The sequence below is a fragment of the Emydura macquarii genome, unplaced genomic scaffold, assembly GCF_026122565.2.
Source record: "Emydura macquarii macquarii isolate MOO-44397 ecotype Brisbane River unplaced genomic scaffold, CSIRO-AGI_Emac_v2 contig_2897, whole genome shotgun sequence".
Classification (NCBI taxonomy): Eukaryota; Metazoa; Chordata; order Testudines; family Chelidae; genus Emydura; species Emydura macquarii.
In genome coordinates this window covers 28,885,929-28,908,606 of record NW_027133034.1, presented here as the reverse complement: position 1 = coordinate 28,908,606, position 22,678 = coordinate 28,885,929, and the positions used below count along the sequence as shown (strand labels likewise).

The 22,678-nt window shown below is 42.6% G+C and overlaps 1 protein-coding gene across 1 annotated transcript in view; it reads right to left on the bottom strand.

Moving 5' to 3' along the window:
• The window catches only part of TMEM232 (transmembrane protein 232), a 109,896-nt gene that overhangs the window by 24,109 nt on the left and 63,109 nt on the right, over nt 1–22,678 (bottom strand). The window contains exon 11 of the mRNA XM_067568937.1: nt 12,917–13,164. Coding sequence (XP_067425038.1) covers nt 12,917–13,164 — 248 coding nt within the window. The remainder of the gene's footprint in view (nt 1–12,916; nt 13,165–22,678) is intronic.

The window sequence follows — 22,678 nt, the reverse complement described above, 5'->3', positions numbered from 1 at the left end:
ATCACGATTTGCAAACATTGGCCTGATTATTTCATAACAATGATTGATACGTTTTCAAAGCACAGGCTTAACGGAAGTAATTGGAAAACATTTTTAAGAACTCAAGATGGATAGTGTCACTTCTATGGAAGATTGATTTTAGGCTGCCATCTTGTGGCACATAGTTTTTTTTTTTAATGAGATAATATTCCTCATACTGGCAATAGTACCCTCTGCCTAAGCAAAGGCTGGTGCAGCTTGGAATATCCTGAGAACATACATAATTCAATTGAAAGGAAATAACTCCTAGATAAAGGTTCAAATAATTATATATATTGTTTTGGGATTCTTTGAGGAACTTACCTCTTCTAACTATGTACTAGAATTTAAATATTTATTTACGGACCATTCTCTACTCCTTTACTAGATCCTATAAAAATACCACAAAAGCAATATAGTCCAAATTTAATTCAGTATGCAAATTAGACACACAAGTATACAGGGATTTTGGCACATGGCCATAACTGCCTTTCACTTTGAACATTAGGCCCTAGGTGTTTCATGTAATGAGCCAAATTTTATTCTCAGTTCCACCTAGCAACCTTTCATTGAAATCAGTGCATTTGTGCAGATGCACAAATCCAGGCTGAAATCTGATCCACTTTAGTAAGTCTGATGTACCATGCTCTGTAATATTTGTCCTTCAGGGATGTACTATGGGGCTCCCATAGCCATGTGTCCCCTGAGTCATGTAGCAGTGTGTAAATGACTGCAGGAAGGAAGGGCACAGATCTGGGGTTCTGAACTGTTAAAACAAAAATACTGCCTCACAGCAGCTAAGGAAGCTGCCAACAACCATTTCCCCAACAAAGTTATAAAATGTCCAGGAAAGGTTCATGTGGCATTGCATATTCCTTAGTACAAAATTATAAGTATGCAAGGGAAGGGCTTTTGCTTTTTGCTTTTTTTAACTTTAAACGAAACCTAACCCCAAGCAGAACTTTTAACCCCAGAAAAAGAGAAATACCAGTGACTCCGTGGAGTTCGCTAGAGATTTAGCTATTGCTGTTGGGGTTTTTTTTACATAGAAGGTGCTCAGACACTGATGATGGGGAGTGGTTTAAAAATCATAGATAACTGTAGCCCCATGTTCAAATCTTGTGCAAGAAGGGCTGAGTAGTGTGATGACCTTGTGGGGGGGCTGGGAAGATCTAGGTCTAAACATATGTTATTGCAAATCTGTGCAACTTGGTCCATTCCAAAAGCAAAGTATTGCTGCTCATAAAGATTTTTATGAGCCCCAGGAATGCTTAGCCAGAGAGGAGGTGAGCTGCAGCATAGGCTAGGATAATTGCCTTCAGTTTGTGTGCAGAATTCTAACAAGGGACCCCTCAGTCCCATCGGGCTCATCACCATATCCTCTTATATAAATATTTCATGTCACACATCTCCACACAAACAATTTTAAAGAAGGAGTTGTAATCGTTGTATGCAGGGGTGTTGTAGCCATGTTGGTCCCAGGATATTAAAGACAAGGTGGGTGAGGTAACATCTTTTATTAGAGCAACTTCTGTTGGTGAGAGACAAGCTCTCGAGCTGTTTCTTGAGCTGTAAGTGTGTCATTCAGAATAACTGTCTGAAAGCTCACATAGGGAGAAACATTCTTCACTATGGCATGAAATATAGCATTAAACATTCATGCTGCAGAGCAAACAGAGGGAAATGGTTGGCAACACCCTGAAAGAAGCAGGGTAGGAGGGCGAGAAGAGAGGGTCTGTAGCATTCTCCTCTCTAGGTGCCCAATGTTCCTCTTCACTAATGCTATGCAGCTGGGGCTCGGCAGTCTAGGGGAGGAAATCATTTAGACCAGTGGTTCCCAAACTCTACCACGTTGTGTACCACCAACATAAAACGCCACCACCTGTAGTACTACTACCATCAGGGCGCTGGGCGCATGTGGGGGGAAAGGAGTAGGGCCGGAAGGGGGGAGTGGTAAAGCCCTGCAAATCTGCAGATATCCGCTTTATATCCGCGGATATGTGCATCCGTGGACATGGATGAGGATATCTGCAGATCATTTTTTGGCAGATAGTGGAGCGGATGTGGATCTCAAAGGCAGGGAAGCAGCTCACAGCCTTTGAGGCTGCTTCCCCACTTTTGAGAGCAGGAGTGGGACCTGTCCTCTGATCAGCTGTTCTGCTGGGCTCTCTGGCCAGCAGGGGAGACCTGCAGAACAGCTGATCAGCAGTTAGCAGTGGAAGCCCAGCGGAACAGCTGATTGGTGGCCAGGAGGGAAGCCCAACTGGACAGCTCCATTCCACAGGGCTCCCCTGCTGGCTGCTGATCAGGTGTTCGGGAGGATCCCCTGCTGACCACCAATCAGCTGTTCCATGGCGCTTCTCTGCCAGCCAGCAGGGGAGCCCTGCTGGCTGGCAGGGGAGCCCCCGCTGAACAGCTGATCGATGGCTGGCAAGGGGAGCCCTGTGGAATCAGCTGTTCCATAGGGCTCTCCTGCACGACGATCAGCTGATGCAGATAGAGGGCAGTAAACGGTAAAATGATTGCTGCGGATGTGGATCCACGCTGCTTGGGAGCGGGGCCAGCACCGGAGCAGCTCCTGGCCAGCCGCTGTATGTCTGGGGGGAGGGGAACAGAACCGCTGGGCCGCCCTGGGTACTGGGGGCTGCTGTGCTCTTCCCCTGCAGGGCCGAACACTACTGGAGGCTCCATGGTGGGCCCCCCAGAAGCAGGTGGATGCGTACTATTGAGAGGTGGCCTGCGTATCACCAGTAGTATGCGTACCACAGTTTGGGAACCACTAACTTAGGCAGATGGGGGCCAAACCAGGGAGTAGCTGCCTATGCAACTTGCTCACCTCTAAGCACTGGCAGGCTTATGAACGGCAATCATTGCAATAGATAATGTCTCCTTTAATTAGCGCTCCTGCTGGCTCTTACCCTCCTCTGAAGGAAGTAGTCAGATGCCATGGGAGTAAGAGAGTATGGAGAGACTGTGCTGCTAGTGGAGAAACCAGATGGCCATGTGGAGGGACAGTCCTCCCTCATGGATGACCAAGGATCTGTGGGGATGGAACCCGCTTACCTTCTGGATTGATTCACCAACCCAACAGTTCCTCTGTACCCATCTATGGTACTCCAGCCAATTTAAGAGATTTCAGACACTTTCCATTCTAGTGGCTCTTAACTTGGAAAGCGAGTACAGAGGTCGATGTCTTTAGTTTGGATGGACACTCTGAACCTACTGCTGATTTCAGCAACCCAAACTCCCAGCTGGAAACTGGTTTCCAATCTTCCGTTAGTACCTGTTTAACAACTTAACACATTGGGCTCCCACAGGGTTGGTGTCACAAATTAAGTCTCCTGCTGAGGAGGATAAGAACCACAACAGTCTTTAATTCTGCTAAAGGAGCCATTAACTACTGCATGGATTTCCATTCATAAACCTGCCAGGGCTTAGAGGGGAGCAGCTTGCATAGAACAGCTACTCCTGGTTCTGCCCCATTTGTCTTAACGATTTCCTCCCCTTGTCATGTAAATCAAATACATCTAGCTACAGCAAAATCCAATCATCAAACACATTCAAGAGTCTGTCCTCAAATGAAACTGTCAAGACTGACAGACTCAAAAATAACCAAGTTTTTAACCATTTTAACTGACCTCCCAGTCATTAAAAAGTCAACTCTACAGTCTGGTCCTCTCTGCTTTCCCTGAGAGAGAGGTTTGTGCTGCATTCATGTATATTCCTCCTTAGCAAATTGCTACAAGCATCTGGTCATGCATTCTCTGAGTGAACTTCTCCTTGAAATTCACAAAGGGAAAGTCTGGATGGAAGCCACACTGGGTACACAGTTTACTTATGTGGATGGGATTGTGTGCTCTGTCAGTCATTGTGCTAGTAATGTTTCCAGGACAAGGACTAATGATGTGTTGTCGAATGAAGGACCCCAGCATAATGCCTTAATATCCCTGTGGGGTTTGAGCTGAAGAACAGAAAAGCATTACTTCCTCTCTGAGAATTTGAGGCCTAAGCCTCTGTTCCAACCATTGGAAAATCTTATCAATATCCTGATCCACTCTTTACTTCTTGTTAACGTAGGTCTTAATCTCTTGATGAGGTGTCCCTCCCTATTGGCACAAGAGGATCTGGGAAGATGGACCAGGAAGGAAGATGCAGAACCTCCTAAAATTGGAAGGGAAGTTCTCTGCCTTCCCTCACTAGCCTGGGGAAGGCAGAGAATTTGCCATTCCTTCCAGGAGACAAGAGGGAAAGACAGTTTATCTGCTCCCCATCTACCAAGTATTTTAAACCACAACCCTTACTAGGGTATCTAAGGGCTTGTCTACACTTACCTCGGAGATTAGGCAGCAGTCGACCGGAGTTATGCAAGCTACACAAAAAAACCTGTGTAACTCCCATAAACTTTTCTGCTCCTGTTCGCCGCGCCGTCTTCACAGCACTGTGCCGACGGGAACCGCGTTCCCGTCAATGCAGTGCTACCCCACTTGAGAAGGTGGTCTTAATACATCAATTTCTGGATTGACAATGGGTCTTCACTGTCCGCTCAGTCAATCCAGAGAAGTCGATCTGACGGCAGCGACTTTGCTGCCGTCAGTGTAGACGTAGCCTAAGTAGTTTTAGCAGCTAGGAGAAGAGGTGTGAGAACTCACTTCTTACTCTCTACCTCTTCTTCCCCCTCCTCAACAGCAGCCAGAAGACAAGGGTTTGGCTCCAGCTTTGTCAGAAACCCCTATCCAAGTCTGACATGAAAGCTGGAGCCTTTAAGAAGCATGCCAGGACAAAACCCTGGTGGAAATCCAAGCAGCTAGAAAGTGTGGTGTTGCAGAGCACTAGCTGTCTGACCAGGTTATGACCCCTGCATCTGACTGGGGAGATGCAATCTGAGCATTCTCTGGATAGTTTTTAAACTCTTACATGAAGAATTGTTAAAATTAAACGGAAAATAATTTGCCAAAGCTAAAAACTTTCATGTAACACAAAACATCCTTGGATTCTCCCATCTCTAATTGGCCCTGATGTGTTAGCCAGATTCCAGTGCTCTGACTCATAAAAAGTGCCATAGGATCTTAATGATCATAGATGGTCAGGGTCCTTGGTTTTATGTCATCTGAAAGACAACACACTGGAGCACTGGTGCAGTGCTGACTTACTAGAGTGACATCTACTGAATAATCCATGCCACTTCCTGCACCACTCGTCTCCCAAGTAATGTTCCACTGCTACAATTTAACAAATATCTTGGTTAAAATGAACAAATATCTTCAAAATTGTACAAGAGCTACCTTTTGATTATCTGCTGAATTCTTACAACATTCTGTTTTTTAAAACAACTAAGCTGTTTTTATTATATGTCTATTTAAAAAATTTCATCACTTTATAAAAGATGAATGGCAAAGGAAACATTAACTCGTGTAAACAGGTATATTTGTGCACTATATGAAATATCTATTGATGAAATGAAATTGATGAAATATCTATTACTAAGCTGTTATTGACATAATAGAGGAGCAAACAACAAAGTAGTAATAATCTCCAGTTACTTCTAATGTGTATGCACTCTTAAACTCGTTTGGTTGTTTTTGAGTCACACTCTTTTCTGTATTACTGCATCTGAAGAAGAGAGCTGAAGTCTCTCGAAAGCTTATGTCTGCAAATATTAAATTTGTTAGTCTTTAAAGTGCCACAGAACTCTCGTTGTTTCTAGTGTGAAAGTGTGCTAAAATGAAAATACAGAAAGCGCCTTCCCTCACACTTTTAGTTCTGTATGCCAGGTTTCAATCTGCAGCAAATACTAAACCTAATATTGAAGGGCTTATGGCAGAAACTGAGACACATAGTGGGCTAAACTATTAAAATTGTAAAAGTGAGGAGATAATTTGGCACACTGCATGTGAGCTGCAAACCTACTATGTGTGTTTATTTGACTACATCTCTCATATCCATCCTGACTTTTTATTCAGTCTCTTTCCTCACTGAAATGCTCCGTTATTGATTTACCCTTTTTTACACTAAGTACTGTTACATGGCTCTTGCCACCAATTAAAATGACAACTAGTCTTGTTAAAATATAACAAGCTACAACAAACAAATGTTAAAATATAACAAGGTGCAACAAACTAATATAAAATGCTCAAAATGGTTGGCCTGTTGGTGATCAGAATAAAATGGAAGAGTTGACAATACTACTTATCCTTCTCCTGTTATAACTTCCTCTCACTATTCACACACACAACACTGACAAAAATGCTTTCAAGGAGACCTGGCTAATTTCTAGGGGCCAGATTTTGCCACCATTACTAATACAAAATTGTAACTTGCTGTGTGAGGAACCCTCACTGAGTTTAAGATGACTAGTCCTGCTGAAAGGTGCTACTCATTGTAAGTAAGGGCTGCATAATCTGGCTTCAGGTGAGCAGAACAGCACTGTGCTAATAATACATTATCTGCAATATGATTTGGCTTCCATTGTCTTCACCACATTGGGGATAAACAAAATGGAACTCCTATGCAATGAATAAAATAATGGCTCTATTAGAAGAATAGTCTCCTGGCTTATCTCCTCTCTAAGCAGTTGCAAGCTTCATAACAGTAATTCTTGAAACATTACTCTTTTACACTTGGACCCAATCCTGCTCCCACTAAAATAAGTAGATAAACTCTATGGACCCAATTGTGCAACCCTTACTTCCCAACAAGTAGCACTCAGTCATGTGTATAGTCCCAGTTGAGTTACCCAAATGAGTAAGTGCTACTCAGCAAAAGTAAGGGTTTTGTAGTGTCATGCATCTAAGAAACACTTTTCAGCATCTGAAAAACCATATTTAACGGATCAGAGGAAACAAAAATAGGATATTACAAACAGGTTTCTCTTTGGCTTGGCAACAATCAAGGAGTGCTGCTTTTCTAGTTTTTTGTTTGTTTGTTTGTTTTTCTGGTTTTCTTTGAAGTGACATACTGTTAGGATGATTGTGTCACGGTTACTCTATGAAGCTGAATGTGTTGTTTATAAGAAGATCCGATGAAAAGACAGAGAAAAGGAGGATATGTTGGAAAACAATTCCACAGATGACACATTTGTCTGTGTGATATGTTTTTCACTGAGTTTGCCTCTATATTCTTGACATTAGAATGGCTAATGGATAATTTGTTGAACTGGATGACTGCTTAGAATATTTTACTTGGAAACTCGGGGACAACAAGGAAATATTCCTGCCTAGAAATAGGCAGCTGAGAAAAATGAGACTATATAGAGTTTATCACTACATAAGGCCAATAAAATCACTTATGTGGGAGGAATTCTCCTTATCTCTCTAGTTTGTTTTGGTCTATGTGTGGGGTATCTTAGTGTTAGCAATGGGTTTGCCCCTTTGCTTGAACTTTTTTTTTATCTGAACAAAAAGAAAAGGGGTGGAAAATGAAAGGCTTTGGCTACTGTGCTCTGGTTAACAGTTAAGTATGTAGAGACAATTCATTTTACATATGATGGATGTTTAAGAATTACTAATCTTAAATTGCAGTGGCACAGCTGGAAAGGAAAGTGAAAGCTGCTCAAGAAGATAAATGAATGACAATTTATTAAAGATGCATGGTTGGAACTTGATGCAGCTTTACTCTTTTAAGGAACAAGTCGTGGATGAGAAGAGGATCCCCTGAATCACTGTAAGGAGAGACTGAAAAAGGGAGACAAGCAATTGGGGTTGGAATGAAGGCAGAGAGCTGTAATATACAGTGCATTTCACCTGGAAATAGACAAAGAGGGCATGCTGCAGCAATGACTACATAAAGTGATATTATAGTTTGAAGGTGAGAAAGAAAGTAAAGGTATTTTGTCCATATTGTTATTTTAATTCAATTTATTAGGAAGAACAAGCAGAGAACTCAGCAAGCAGCTAACAGAAAAGTTAAGGATGTTAAACTGGAATATATAGAGTGTACCAAACTGTGCTTACACTTGCATGCATGCAATCACAGTTAAGTCACTGACATGTGAATCCTTCTGGTTCTATGGGACAAGAAGCTGAACTATTTGCAGAACACAGGAGTTTTGCCAGTGACTTCAATGAGAGATTGTTTTGGCTCATAGTAATACAAGCAATATTTAAACTATAACTATGGGCCTCAAGGTGTTCCTCTTTGACTACCATGTGCCTCTCTTTGGCTTTTACATTCTGAATGAGTTTCCTTATCACAGCTAACGCAGGCCAGCATGGTAACTGAGACGAGTGTTATGCAATAAATAACCTTTGACTGGAACTAAAGGCTCAGAGCAGCTATTCAGCATACTTATTTATTTGTTTAGAAATATATAGTGTCACCTGTCTCTAAAGCAGCTAGGTGCTATACATCAGTAAAAGCACTCGATATCAAATCAACAGACTAACAGCATCCCTGCTTGTTAACAAACCCCATTCCTTATTATAAAGTTTAATGAAAAGCCTGGATAAACAGAGCTTGTGCTGTGTTCTGATGCTTGCCAAACACAGGTTCTGATGGACTGCCAGCCTGAGAAGGTCTCTGAAAATGCTTTGACTGGAAATGGCTGTGAATGATCAGGAAAATCCTTACTCCCAGAGCAGGATATTGGGGAAGAGAAGATCTCTCAGATAACTGGGTCACAGGCCATTCTGGGTTTTAACTGACAACTCAACCTACTAATGACTACCCAGTGCAGATCACTGAGAGCTGGTATTATGCCCTTAAATGTTTGCTACATTCAAGAGGGGAGTAGCTGTGTAAGTTTTCAAGGGTTGCTTTAAGCAGAGTGCATGGTAGTAATCTAGCCTTGAGGTTACAAAGGCATAGACCTCGGTGAGAAGGTCTATGTTGAGGAGGAACAGCAGTATATGAGGATAACCATAGATGAAAATAGCATTTACATTGTACAGCTGCCACCTGAGAATCTAAAAGCAGTGAAAGAGCCAGAATGATTAAGAAGACTGCAAACCACATTGGAAAAATCCAGAAAAACACTCTGATGAATAACCAGGATAGATTATATTCCCTCACCCTCCTTTATACATAGAGTAGACATTGGGCAGGTATAAGAAAGTGAAAATAACCATGGGCCTGCATTCTCTGGTCTGCTAATGTCAGGGTACGTATGCTGTGTAAGCCAGGCAAAGTGGCTAGAGATAGCTAATGTAGATTTATTTCTGCACAGAAGAACTCCCCATTGGTGGGAAGCTAGTGGATGTGGTTCCAGTATAAGAAGAGGGAAGCAATATATTGGTTTGGGGAAGGGCCAGGATGGCAAGGAAGTAGGGGTGTGGTGGATTAGTTAACCTGCTGCTATCTTACACCAGAGCTGGATGATCAAGTATCAGGGAGGGAGCCCCAACTGGTTCTCAGATATAATGGAAAATCAAGTATGTAGTGTCTTGGCAATTATGTTTCTTGCATTTTGCAGTATGTGGGATGTATCTTAGTTTATAACACTCTCTCTTTTCGGCAGAGCCCTGCTGCTGTGTATCTAGACTGTGGCATGACCCAGTGTGGTTTTTTGTTTGCTTGTTTGTTTTAAATCAGTAACTAATATGCCTTTCACTTCACCGAGAGGCAGGTCACCGACCATGAAGTGCTGCAATCCCATCTCATTTCATAAAAGCAATTTCCTTTCCCTTGGGTTCTCTGCATGGTGTTTTGAAACAGCTGAAATGAAGAATATTTTTAAATCTGATTGTTAGTTGTATTGAGTTGGACTTGGAGTTCCTGTTACAGTAAGAATACTGGACCAGATCCTCAGCTGATGTAAACTGGAATAGTTCCACTGGCTTCTCTTGTCCCCCTTCTCACTCCCAGCTCCTTTACGCTGCTCCAGCATCACTGGATCCAATGGGAATTCTCTCAGTGTAAGGGGAATATCCAGATGGCCACCCCAAAGCCTGGTGCCAGATGGAGGAGATATGTCAGAGCATGTCTGAGGGAAAAGGGGCATGGCCAGAGCATCACTGTGCTCCAACGATCCCTGAGTGCCTGAAAAGTACCCTGAGGGAGGGAGTGATGTTGCAGACAGACACAACTTAAAGCAGCTCTGAGGCCCATTTGTTTGAGTCAAGAAGGGTGGTGACTGAGGCTGCCAGCCAAAATGAGCCGATTATTGAGGAGCCGAAGAGGCCTATAGGCGAGAGGTGATGGAGGCCTAATTTTAATTTTCACATGTTGAGCATCACACCATTTTAGGTTTTGTAGAGAAGGTTCATGCATTACTAGGATATTCTTGGCTTTCAGAATGCCCCAAATCAAGGTCACGAGGGTCTGAAAATCCATTTCCACAACTCTGTGTCTGTTTAGTGAGCCTACCAGGCTATGTATCACTTTCAGGACATGAATTATAGTATTCATAAATTATTTTCTGGATCTTGAAAAAGCAGTGCATGACTTCAAAAACTAGCATCAAGAATTTCTGGATTATATTCTTCCTTGTTTAGGCAACAGACAGTATTTCTATTTCAGATCTGACACATTTTGCCTTTGAAACATGTGGAAAAAGTAATGCCTTATTATTACCAGAAGCTGTTGCATGTTTATATGTAGCTGTCTCATCTGAGGATATTTCCCCCCATTACTATGCATTGGTTTCTAAGAACTTACCATTCTTCAAAAAGCATAGCTTGTCAGGATTCTTTGTAGCCAAAATAACATTGTTTTTTAAACATCCTTTAGTCATATTAGAATATGACCTTTACCATGCTGGTTTGAAGTAAAGTTGTATAGATATTTAATTACTTCAAGTCAGAAAGTGATGTTTCATTCTGACCTTGGACATGCTTTCTATTTTAACGCTAGATTGTACTAAGTGAAAGTGTCTTCTTAATTACATAATAATAGCAATTATATAAATGTCTTTCACCTTCAAGGAGCTATACAAATATTAACTAACCTAATACACTTATAGCAATCAAAGATAAAATGAGAAATGGAGTATGGTACAGAAAAAATCTGTGCAGCACAAACAAGTAAGTCATCATAACTGGTTAAAATTTCACCTTCACTCAAGTCAGCATGTGATTATTTTCCCCCTCCCTTTATGAAAGGAAAATTATGATGACATAGACACTGATCATATCAGGTCAAATCTTCAAACTGACCTCTAAACAGGTTATGTTCTCTCCCCTGCCCCCCGTTTTGCCATTTATGCTTGGAATTGTGCAGAGATCTGGTAATCTCATACATATCTACTCAGTGCACATGTGCACTGAGAATCACATTTCTGGGGGAGGAGAGGAATTAAGAACCAAATTGCATGCAAGACCAAAAAGGCCTTATTGCACACAAGGCTTAACTGAAGTCTTTAGGGCCCAATCCTGAAGTCCTTTCAAATACAAAAATAACATCAAACATCTCCGTTGTATACACAGTAGTGTAACTCTTTTCTTATACCAAGATTAGTAGTAAAATTATTGGTATTTTGCCCATGCATCACATCTTTTTGATTTGTGGGGGAAACTTCCAACTTCCTACTGTGGAGACAAAAGCACATAGTGGCGTCTGCAGCGCCACGTGCACTGCCCTCCCCTCCCCCCCAGGCAGATAAAGAGGCAGCCTAGGGAGGGTTGACTCAGCAGCATGAGTCGCACGTACCTGTCTCCTTATAAGGGGATGAAGCGACCTCACCTGCTGGAGTGTGGTCAGCAACTGCCCGAGAAAATTGTAATCACCTGGTTGGCTGGTCCATACCTGCCCGGGAAATTATGAGCACCTGGTTGGCTAAACTCCAAGCCATGACCTTAGAAGGTCATGCAGCAAATAGCAACCGCGGGAAACTATTAAAGTTCAAACCCAGGTAGCAGAGGGCAGAGAGGAATTGAATCTACTCGGCACCCCGCGTATCTCCTGGTCATGTCGGTTCGGCGGGCTGACGCATCTTCCCCAGCCCGCTTCGCTGCAAACTGATCACTCAAAGCGACTCTCTGCCATCTGCAGTATCTAAAGCAAACGGCAACTGAATTTGGCCAACATGGTATACCTGTATATAATGTTTGTGAGTATGGATTAACTGTTTTCTGTTGTGTTTGTCTTGTAACTTCTTTGGGGAACTCCAAAACCGGGCACCCTAGTGTCACACACTGGCAGTCATGTGTTGATCCAGAGAGATCACGAAACGCTGAAGTCTTGGGTGGCGCATTTTGTCCTTTCGCGCACTGAGTTCTCCTGCCCTTTGCTATCACTGTTTGCTGTGCAATTGCTTGCTGTGGAACTGTTTATTATAGGAATAGAACTGTTTATTATAAGGATAGAATTGTTTATTGTAAAATAAAGGGTTTATTGATTAAGCAAACTCCTAGAATCATCACTGTCTCGTCGATCCCCCGTATCCCAAACCGAACCTATCTGAGAGTTTTTCTCTCCGTTTCCACACGTACTAGCCCTCCTGGAATAAAATGTATGTTTAGTAATATAATTGAGATCCTTGGAGTTACTTTCATATGTGGCAGGACTACAGGACTGGCCATAAAGACTTCATTTAAACCAGTGTACAGTCCTGAGTGATCTTGTTTTACTTTGATTACTGGTTACCTTCTTGAAAACTGGATTGCTGTATCACCTGACTCCAAATAAATTCAGAAAGTCCTTAATCTTACGACTTTGGTATACAAGATGTTTCCTTTTTTTTAAAGAGCTAGTTCTTGCACTTGATGCACCAGGATGAGATGACATACAGACAAGCATCTACATGCAAAGCATACAATTCTTTCAGAATAAAAATTAGACCTGGTCCAGACTAATTTTACTCCAAATATATTTTGCCGAACCTTTTCAGCTGAATTTTGGGAAATAGGAGTGTTGTAAAAATATTAAATATAAATGTCATTAGCTTGGGATCTATCTTTCCCTTATAAAGAATAAATGGAGTGTGAGAAGGGGCAGGGGCAGAGTTTTATATGTAGGAAACAAATACCTTAGAGAAGGACGCGAAGTTCTTTTTTCCACATCACACTGCTCTGAGTAGTGACCTTGCATAGGAGAGAGCTTCTGTTTAGGTTTGCTTGACAGAGGGATGTTGGGACCAATGGGTGGTAAGTAGACCTGGGAAAGTACACTGGCAACTCTCCAGCCCACATATTGGCAGGAGGTTAAGGTCCTGGGAGATGATGGAGCATTTGCACTTGAACTCATAAAAGGATTTGCTGGACCATTTGCCTCAGCCTGTTGAATGAAAAGAAAAACAAAATTAAACATACCACAATAAACTGCTTGAAACAAGGTAATGGCAAAAATGCTCTGGGATATAATCCATCTACAGAAAGAATTGCAAATAAGGCACATAGTGTTTTTCTGTTTTCCATGGCTCGCTTTGATTCAGTGCTTCTCCTTTGAGTCAGTATATCAGGGTCAGGTAAGAGAAAGAAAAGGTGCACTCTAGATTATTTGCTTACATTTATAGGACAAAATGATGAAAATAAAAACTACTGCATTTTTTCCTCTTTGAAAACATTAATAGGCACATTTCAGCTTTAATAAGCTAATACTTTTTATACCAATTTAAATCTGACCTATTTTTTTGTGATTAAAAAACCTTTTTATAGAGCCTTGTGACGACATTTTGAATAACTCTCCAATCTTACCAACATGTATTCTGTAAACTTTTAGAGACACATTTTGAAATGGGGCCTCAAATTGCATATTCAGTTTTACATGCCCACCCCAGAAAGCATGAAAACAGGCAGTTTTGTGCACAAACAGGATAACAGAATTTTTAGTATATGACGTGCCTGTGTAAAATGTTTATTTGCAATGACTGTTAATTTAGTTTTATATATGCAAATAGAGGCACATGAAAAATATGTGCGCTCATTTTCAGAAGCTGGTTTGAAATTTGTCCCTCCCATTTAAATGGGATATTGTATGTGCCAGTATACATATGCACACACATTACTGTTTTGATTGAATGTCTGAAACAGTCCCCCAATCCAGAAGGATATTAGCTATACAAGAGATAAATTACAAACTCTGGACAGACAGGGTGGATGAGGTAATACCTTTTCTGGGCCCATCTTGTCTCTTTTACCAACAGAAGTTGGTCGAATAAAAGATATTACCTCACCCACCTTATCCCTCTCATCCTGGGACTGATATGGCTACAACAATACTGCATACAAACTTCACATTGGGGAAGGAGACAATTGTTTTGTTTCTTCTTAGTTTTTTATATTTTAATAATAAAAACCTAAACCCATTAGTATCATGTTTCTGTTCCTGCTATCTTGTTTTGGTGATGTCTTTGACTCTTTTTAATTACTTTTCTTCTCTAAGTTTAAAACATCCCCAGAGATGCTCATAAGCCATATTTTTCTTCATCAGAATCTGCTTATAACAATTGAAGCTATTAGCTTCAAAATATTACACAATGTTATAATCAGTCACTTTTTTATGTTCATAACATAATTGCTCTTTCTTGAAAGTAAATAGGATTTCTCATCCTGTCTATTCTATTTTAAAATACCAATGACAAACTATATACTGAATGTTAGGACTCTTTATGCAGTCCTTTATCAGTCAGACTTCTTGTTATATGCCTCTCAAGCTTGTAATGGTAAACAGATTGAATAAAGAAAGCTTTTTTTGTGTCAATGTCAATCATACTCCTGAGCATTTCTGATGTCTGATATTTGGGTAACATGATTATTAATGTCATTATGTAGGTACATTTGCTCAGTTAGGAAACTTAGTAACTATACAACTTGTTCCTACATTTTACTTCAGTTCCTTTTAATTTTTTTTATAGCAGCTTCTGCTAGTGTCAGTATACAGTTATGGCTGCATCAGTATTTCCATTATAAATCCTGTTTTGTTTTGTTTTCCCCCCAAGCATTTATAACTGAGTTGTAAAAATTCATTCTGTGCTGAAGTTCAACATACAATTTCTCATCAGATTTGTCTGTTACAAATGTCATTAAAATTATTTTGGCCATTTTTAATATAGAAAGAGGGGAAAATACTATAGCACTTCAATGTGTTGTGTATTTTGGTGGGTTTTTTTTTTTTTTTTTTTACGCTTTATGGAACCCTTGTCTCTCCTCAGTAGAAGAACTGCATAGAAGAACATGGAACAATTACACAGAAATTTGCTTTCCCCTTTGAATAGAGAATACGTTCACGGTCAGTCACACCTTTTGTTTCTTTTGGGTATATTAAAAAGAGCTTCCTATAGATTCAAGCCTGTGTAAACCAAGCCACTTTAGATTTCCCCCATGTTCACAGAGGAACTAGTATGCAACCTCTTGTTTTAGGGCCAACGTATTATGTTAGTCTCTCTGACAGTGACTCACCCTTTCCCTGAAGGTGATTTCTACATGACAAGATACATTGTAATCTGCTGTTCTTCAGTTTTTAAAACAAAACAAATATTTTTGTTCACCTTGGTAGTTTTTCCAAGTCCTTCACGGAGCCCCTACTAAACTACAACAACCTTCCTTCTGGCATAGGAGACCTAGACTTAACTCTCCTTAGAATCCATCAATGCTGTACTTTGTGATGACTAAAGGGGGTTGCGAAAAAGTGTTGTAAGCCAGTTCAGAACTAAGTGTCTGGCCATAACCCTGAGCTCCAAGCCAGTTCCTTTGTGCCATTCCTGTGGTGTGAAGGAACTAGAAAGCACCTGGAGTTTTTTGGATGTCCACAGTGGTGTAGCCACTTTCTGTGCCATCCTCCCAGCAGATCCCAGCAAAGGGGAACTGGGGTGGTTATTGGGTTGGAGGGGGAAATGGGGCATGACTGGAATACAGCTGTTCTCCATTGATTCTCAGTTGGTGGACGGCCCTTTGTAGCCACTGCAAGCTGTGGGTAGTCTAGAGCAGCCTTGGGCCTTTCCTGATTTATGCCAGGGATCCAATTGCCCCCAGGTGGCAAGAGGAGTGAGGAGGGAACCCACAAATGCCCTGCTCAAAGCTGAGCCCAGTAGTTTTTAGGCACAGCTAAGGATGGAGGCCTCTGACTCTGTGAGACAGCCTAAAAGTGAAAATGATTGACATCTTTTTCAGTAAACAGCAATTTCTATCCTTGAACTATAGCACAAAATGTGGATGTAAGGCAATGAATCCATGAGGCTGCAGTCTGGAAAGTTATTTATCTTTTGTTCTTTCTGTACCCATTACTATAATGCAGGGGTTCTCAAACTTTTTTTTCTGGGACCCCCTTTGAAAATATTTCAGGCTGTTATGAACCCCCCCAAAAAAGTAACAGCCCCCGCAGGCCATGCCACCCACACCCCTATGGCACAGTACCCTTACTTCTGCACTGCTGCTGGGGGTGGCACTGCCTTCAGAGCACCTGGCCAGCAGCCACTGCTTTCCAGCCACCATTATCTGAAAGCCGTGCATAGGGCTGACAGCTTCAGCCATAGCATGCGTGGGAACTGACAGCTCGTGACCCCCTCCATAATAATCTTGCGACCTCCTGAGGGGTCGCGACCCCCCAGTTTGAGAACCCCTGCTATAATGTAATTCAGTAGCACAAAATATATAAAAGACAAACTTTTATAAAAAAGAGGACTACTCAAAATATTAATGGGTCATAAATGTCAAGAATGAAGTCAGTTGCCTATATCAGGAGTCAGAGAGAGGAAAAAAACCTCTCAATATTTCAATTTTTCTAGCAGATGGTAAAAAGTACTTAGACACGATGACTCTTCCTAGATGTGCCAGCATATGCTGCAGAATTGCCCATACAATAAAGCCTTGCTCATTGGAAATCTCCCAGGAACTATCACAATCAAAGCACATCAATTAACATTTGCTTATTATGCTAGTGTGTGTATGTGGCAATTTTCTATTTTCCCCTTATACATTAGGGTCACAATTTAGTCTGGATTATTGATTTGCCAGATGAAGGGCTCAGAGTTTAGGGCCCTGTTTGTTTCCTCATTGTAAATATCTGTATTTATTGTTTTTGGGCTGTTGGTACCAATGCACATGCTTGAGTCTTGTTAGCAAATGGATGTCCATAGGATAATACCAATCTCGCTGGCATGAATCTGGGAGCTTATGAGAGGCAGTGCTAAAGTTGGAGACATTTGATGTGCCCAGATCTGTAACCTAGTGTTCACCTTACTGGGATATGAATTTTCAAATGGTTTGCATTGCTAAATCAGCCACTTCCACTAGTAATAACAGGCAACTCAGACACTAGTGGGTTGCATCTGCCAAAAGGAGATAATAGGAGTGTGGCTTTGGAAATGTATCCGCCAAATAATTTTCAAAGGGATCACTGCGTCCCAAATGCCTAGTGCAGCCCCAGCAGTGTACAACAGAAACTGCAGCTGGGAGTGACTACCAGAAGTGACTGCTTCATACCAGCTGCTTTATTATGATCAGCCATGTTAATCAGAGTGCATGTGCACACCCACTGCAAGCCACTTGGCAGCAGTTTGTTTGTTTGGCATAGCATTAGCAATGCTACAGGTTAAGGGGGGGAAATTGCAGGTCTGCTTATTGAACTATTTAAGTACGTCACTGACCATGGCCTGGTGCTATGCTTACTTGTGGGCAGCAGGGTCATCATTGTTTGAGGGACACCACTGGGATCAGCAAGGGTACAGTCAGAGTAAGATCACTGGGACAGTTAAATGGTGAGAGAACATCTCAGCAAGAAATAAGGATGATGACTATACAATTCCCCACCCTATTCCCCCACTTCCAGAGAGCATACACCACACTTCCACTGATGAGAAGGCAGGATCCTTCCTGCATTGCCTTCCCCCAGTCTATCCTGCATGGAATTGTAAATAAATGAAGGTTCAAAAGGGTCACATCACATTGGCCAAAACTGCCTCAAGCACAACACCCTGGTCTATACCTGCTGGATCACTTCCATCCATTGTTGGAATGGTAGGAATAGTAAAACCTACAGCTGGAGTATGAACAACGGCATTTGTCATATTGAGGACAGTATCCGTATGCATGTCTGATATGACAGTCAGAGTGAGCTACACTTTGAGATGTAAGATGCTTGAGGGAATGGATTTGCCTCACTGCAATTGACAGAACGATTTTCTAGCTGCCATGGAGTTCCTTGTACTATCCCTCTGAGATACTTGCTGTTGTCTTTGTATTCCTCCTTCATCCTTAACCTCTCTGGGCATGCTTTATACAGTGAGGACTACTGCACTCCAGAGCATCTGTCTAGAAAGTGCTCTGTGGATCTAATTGTTTTGCGAACTTGGATAGCATCCCAGGGTCGCTGTTCCCTATGTCACTATTTTGAGGCACTACTCATGTGAATAAGCACTCACAGCGTGAGTAAGGGTTGCACAAACCTAGCCTGAAGGGTAGAAGACAGTCCTTGAAGAGAACAACTTTGTTATTCTCTTAAGAACTGATGGTTTATTCCTATCAGTGGGAGATTCCTCCCCCCGCACCTTCTCTCACAGTTCTCTAGATGTGTGGGAGACTATAGTACTACTCAATATACTCTTTAGGCTGCTGTTTAAGATAGAAAGAAATCAGAAGCATCAGCTGCAAGAGAGAGAGGGGGAAAATGGTATAAGATGGAACACCAGAGTTATCTGAAAAAAAACTTCTGCCACATTAATCAAAGTAACACTGAAATATTATATTATCACAACTTAATATCTGCAAAATCTAATTACTTGGGGGTAACGTAATTTCAGTGCCTACTGTCTCTCCTAGCTTTTAAAATTATACAGAGCAGATTTCAGCCTTTTGAACATGGTTGTGGTGAACAGACCATTGAAAAGTTGTTTTAATGCTGAGATGTCTCCTAAAGATGTATTCTGCAGTATGCTGAGAGGAAAGAATCCATTAAAGCTATTGAACACACCCATGCTGAGTAGAAGTTCAGGAGCAAACAGGAAGTGCATTTGGTGCACTAAGTTAAGTAGTTGTGTGTTCAGCTCTTTCTGCTTCCATGAACTTGTGAAATTGCTTTTGCCTCTCTAACCAACTTCATTTATTTTGCCAGCTTGAACAGGGTACTGTTTTGAGAAAAGAAAACCCTCTCACCATTGCACCTAAGGACAGCAACTGTGTATGTAGGCATTTGGGCCCAGATCACCCCTTCCTGAATTCTATGAACATTCCTTCACAGAGATTGTTCCCCTGTGAGAAATTATCCTATGGTGGGGGGAGGGATGGCACCAATGCAGCTATGCCACTGTAAGCTCTCTAGTGTAGCCACTCCAAGCCAACAGGAGAGAGTTCTTCCATCGACTTGATTAATCCACCCTCAGTGAATGGCAGTAGTTGCATCTGTAGCACTGGCTACACTGGCACTTAGGTTGGTGTAACTTATGTCACTCAGAGGGATGGCTTATTTACATCTCTGAGCAACATAAAATATATTGATATAAGTGATAGTGTAGACACAGTTTAAGCCTTAATTTAGGTTTAGAAAACCTATTTTCTTTGAAAACACTTTTTTGGAAACCTATTTAATATTTTCATGTGGCAAAAAGCAGCAAATGAAAACATTTAAAAAAATCAGTGAAATCATCACATGTAATATGCATAAAATGGTAACGGAACAAACTACACAATGCTAACAAATGAAATAAAGCATCCAAGAAATTCCAATACTGAGCTTTGAACAATGGTCCTGTTTTTCTCTTTCCTAGTGTATCCATTCTCTTAGAACAATAGTCTGGCACATTTCCTTTATACCAATTCAGTGCAATATTAGCTTCTGCATATTACTAGTCACCTGCTACTTTTCTATGACACAGCAGGATCATGTACCTGCTGAGCAGCAGTCTACTAAACTGCCTCTTTTAAATCATAATAATGCCTCGCTCTTATATAGCACTTCTCATCAATAGATCTCAAAGCACTTCATTATTTTTAGACAGGGGAAACTGAGGCACAGAGCAATGACGTGACATCACCCATCAGGCCAGTGGTAGAATCTGAGAAGAGAACCTGGTTCTCTTGAATCCTAATCTGGTGCTCTGTCCAAAAGCACTATGGAATTTATGGCTCAAAATTCATGAAATTCACAGTCTTTCTCCTGTCTTTCTTTCCAAAGAGAACCCTGTTAGGTTGGGGAATTTTACAATACCACAGTGCACTCTGAGGCATTAACTCTGCTGTTTAAACTATAAGGAGCCATCAGCAAAACCAGAGTATTCCACTGCCCGAATGGGGCTGGGGGCTCAGTTACTCAACCCTACCCCCCAGCAGAAGACCCTGAGTGGACCTGGGAGAGCAGACTTAGCAGATCACTTCCTAAGGGACTGGAAGCTGGAGTGGTGAGCAGATTCAGCTGGAGAGACTGTATACCGAACGGGGAGGCAGTTTGCTTGCTTCTCCCTAAATTATTACTTATTTTGCCAGCAGTGAGTTAGTCACTTTACAAAGAGTAAGAAGTCACGATCACCACCCCAAAGGGTATAGAATCTACGTAATCTGAGACTCTGATAATAAGTGCATGTGTATTTGGGGGAGATGGCAGGCCCTTGAGAGGACATGTAAGAAATGGGAAAGCCCTGTGTTGGGACTGAGGGCAGGTGTAGGGGTGAGGACCCCTTAACTAAATGGTTTGGAAATCTAAAGACTGTTTGGAATTGGTTTGTGGGTTGAAGGAAAGTTCAGGGAGTTCTTATTTTAATCCAAGAGATGTGCCCTTTAGTAGCAGGAAGTTGTGAGCTGTTTGCTTCTCCTTTCTCCTCTTGCTAATCCTCTCCCAGAAGTTTTAATGCCTCTAACTGACCTATTTAGAAGAGCTTGTGGCTGCCTTCCTGTTAGCATTGGTGGCGTTGCAAAAGAATTTTGCAATTCTCATAATGTGGGCTTGTATGGCATCTATCACAATTTTAAAAGCAATTGCAATGTATCCTGGAAGCAACTCGAGTATCTTAAAAGCTGCTAGTGATATCTGCTTAAGGGTGGGGAGGTCATAAGTTTAAGAAAACACTCTTTGAATGGACTACAGACAGCTACTTTGTTTTAGAAAGTTAAATTTTTCCTTATTTTGCAATCACCTTAAAGCACACATATTAATCCATTTCACTGCAATGGTACAATCTGTATATATTTTATATCAGTATATGTATTACTGGGAGGAACTGTTTCCATTTTCAAAATTTCTAACTGAAATCTTATTGGAATTCCTGGCAAGGCTGGAAAATATTATTCCTAAAGAAACTATTTTCCTTATAAAGACAAAAATTTAGTGTAAGCAGGAATATTGCCTATTGACTTCAACAGGCATAGCACCTGCTCACATTGTATCTGAATTTAATCCATAAAGAATGTATTCATCTCTAGGCAAAGATGGTCATGTGCCACATCTCTAATCACTATCCTCAGGAGATCTTCTGTATACATGCAAGTAGGCCATTGTAAGCTAGTGGCATGGTCCAGCCATAGGTGTCGGGACTCTTCCTCGGGCCCATGCTCCGTGGGAGACCACAGCGCCTGGGTCTAGGGGGATAAGCTCACGGGTTACTAGTCTTTGGGGCGGGCTTCTATGGCAGTCTGTAGCCCCTGGTCCTCACGTAGGCAGGGCTGGTAAGGAGTCCATGACCCCCGCCTTCCAACAGATGGGGCAGGCCAGCAGTCTATTGCCCTCAGGCAGGGCGGGGCAGGAGAAGCAGTCAATAGCCCCCGGCCCTCAAGCGAGCGGGGCAGGCAAAATAGTCTAAAGCCCCTGACCTTATTGGCAGGCGGGGCTGGTAAAGCTCGGCCGCCTCTGGGCACTCAGAGGAAGCCAAGCACTCCCCGGGGAGATAAGGAAGGGGGAAGGGAGACGCAGGCCCACCCAACTCCACTGCGTCCCAGCCCAAGGCCCTATCAGTGGCAAAGCAGTTTACCACCGAGTCAGCGGGACTCCAGCCGCAACACGCTGATGGAGTTTAGCCCCTGCCTCAGCCACCTGATAGTCGGCTGTCCCTGGGCCACTTCCACCTAGTCCCTGGGTACCTGTATCCAGGTATCTCCCTCCGGGTCGTTGGGGTAGACGGCGAGCAGACATCCTGCGAGTCCCTCGCCATCAACCAATGGCAGGTCCAGAAACTCCTCAAGGTTGTCAGTGGAGGGCAGCTCCTCCAGGTCCCAGGGTCCCAGATGTTCCTCCGGTTCACGAGGCTCAGTCCACTCCTGTGGGTCTCCTACGTTAGGCAGCTCCTCCAGGGCAGGGTTGGCCTCGGGGTTTCTCCCACCCTGTGGGCTTGGGTAGCTGCTCCCAGTCACTCGGGCCCGGCAGCCCTACCCAGTCACTTGGATCCGGCAATCCAGGCAGGCTTTGGAGGCTCCGGTCGGTGGGGCGGTTGCTGAAGACAGCCGCAGGGCCTGGGTCATGCCTAGATCGCAGTCTCTGGGAAGACACATCTGCCTGTGGCGACAGCTTCCCCCTGACTGAGCTGCTAGGCCAGCCTTTTATACTGGCTCTTCCTGTCCTGGCTCTGCCCCTTTTCTCTGGGGTTGTTTGGCCTGCAGGGCCTTGTTCTGTCCAGCAGGGATGTCGTAACCCTTCCTCAGGCCCAGGCTCCGTGGAAGGCCACAGCGCCTTGCTACACAAATCCCCCCGCAAGTCCAGCTCCCGGTCTCGGGGGCTGGCCTGCTCTCCTCCTTCTATGCAGGACAGGGCATCAGCGTTAGCATAGTCCCTACCTGCCCGGTGTTGGACATTAAAGGCAAAGGGTTGCAGGGCGAGGTACCAACGCATCACCTGGGCGTTGGTTTCCTTCATTTGGTGGAGCCAGCTGAGG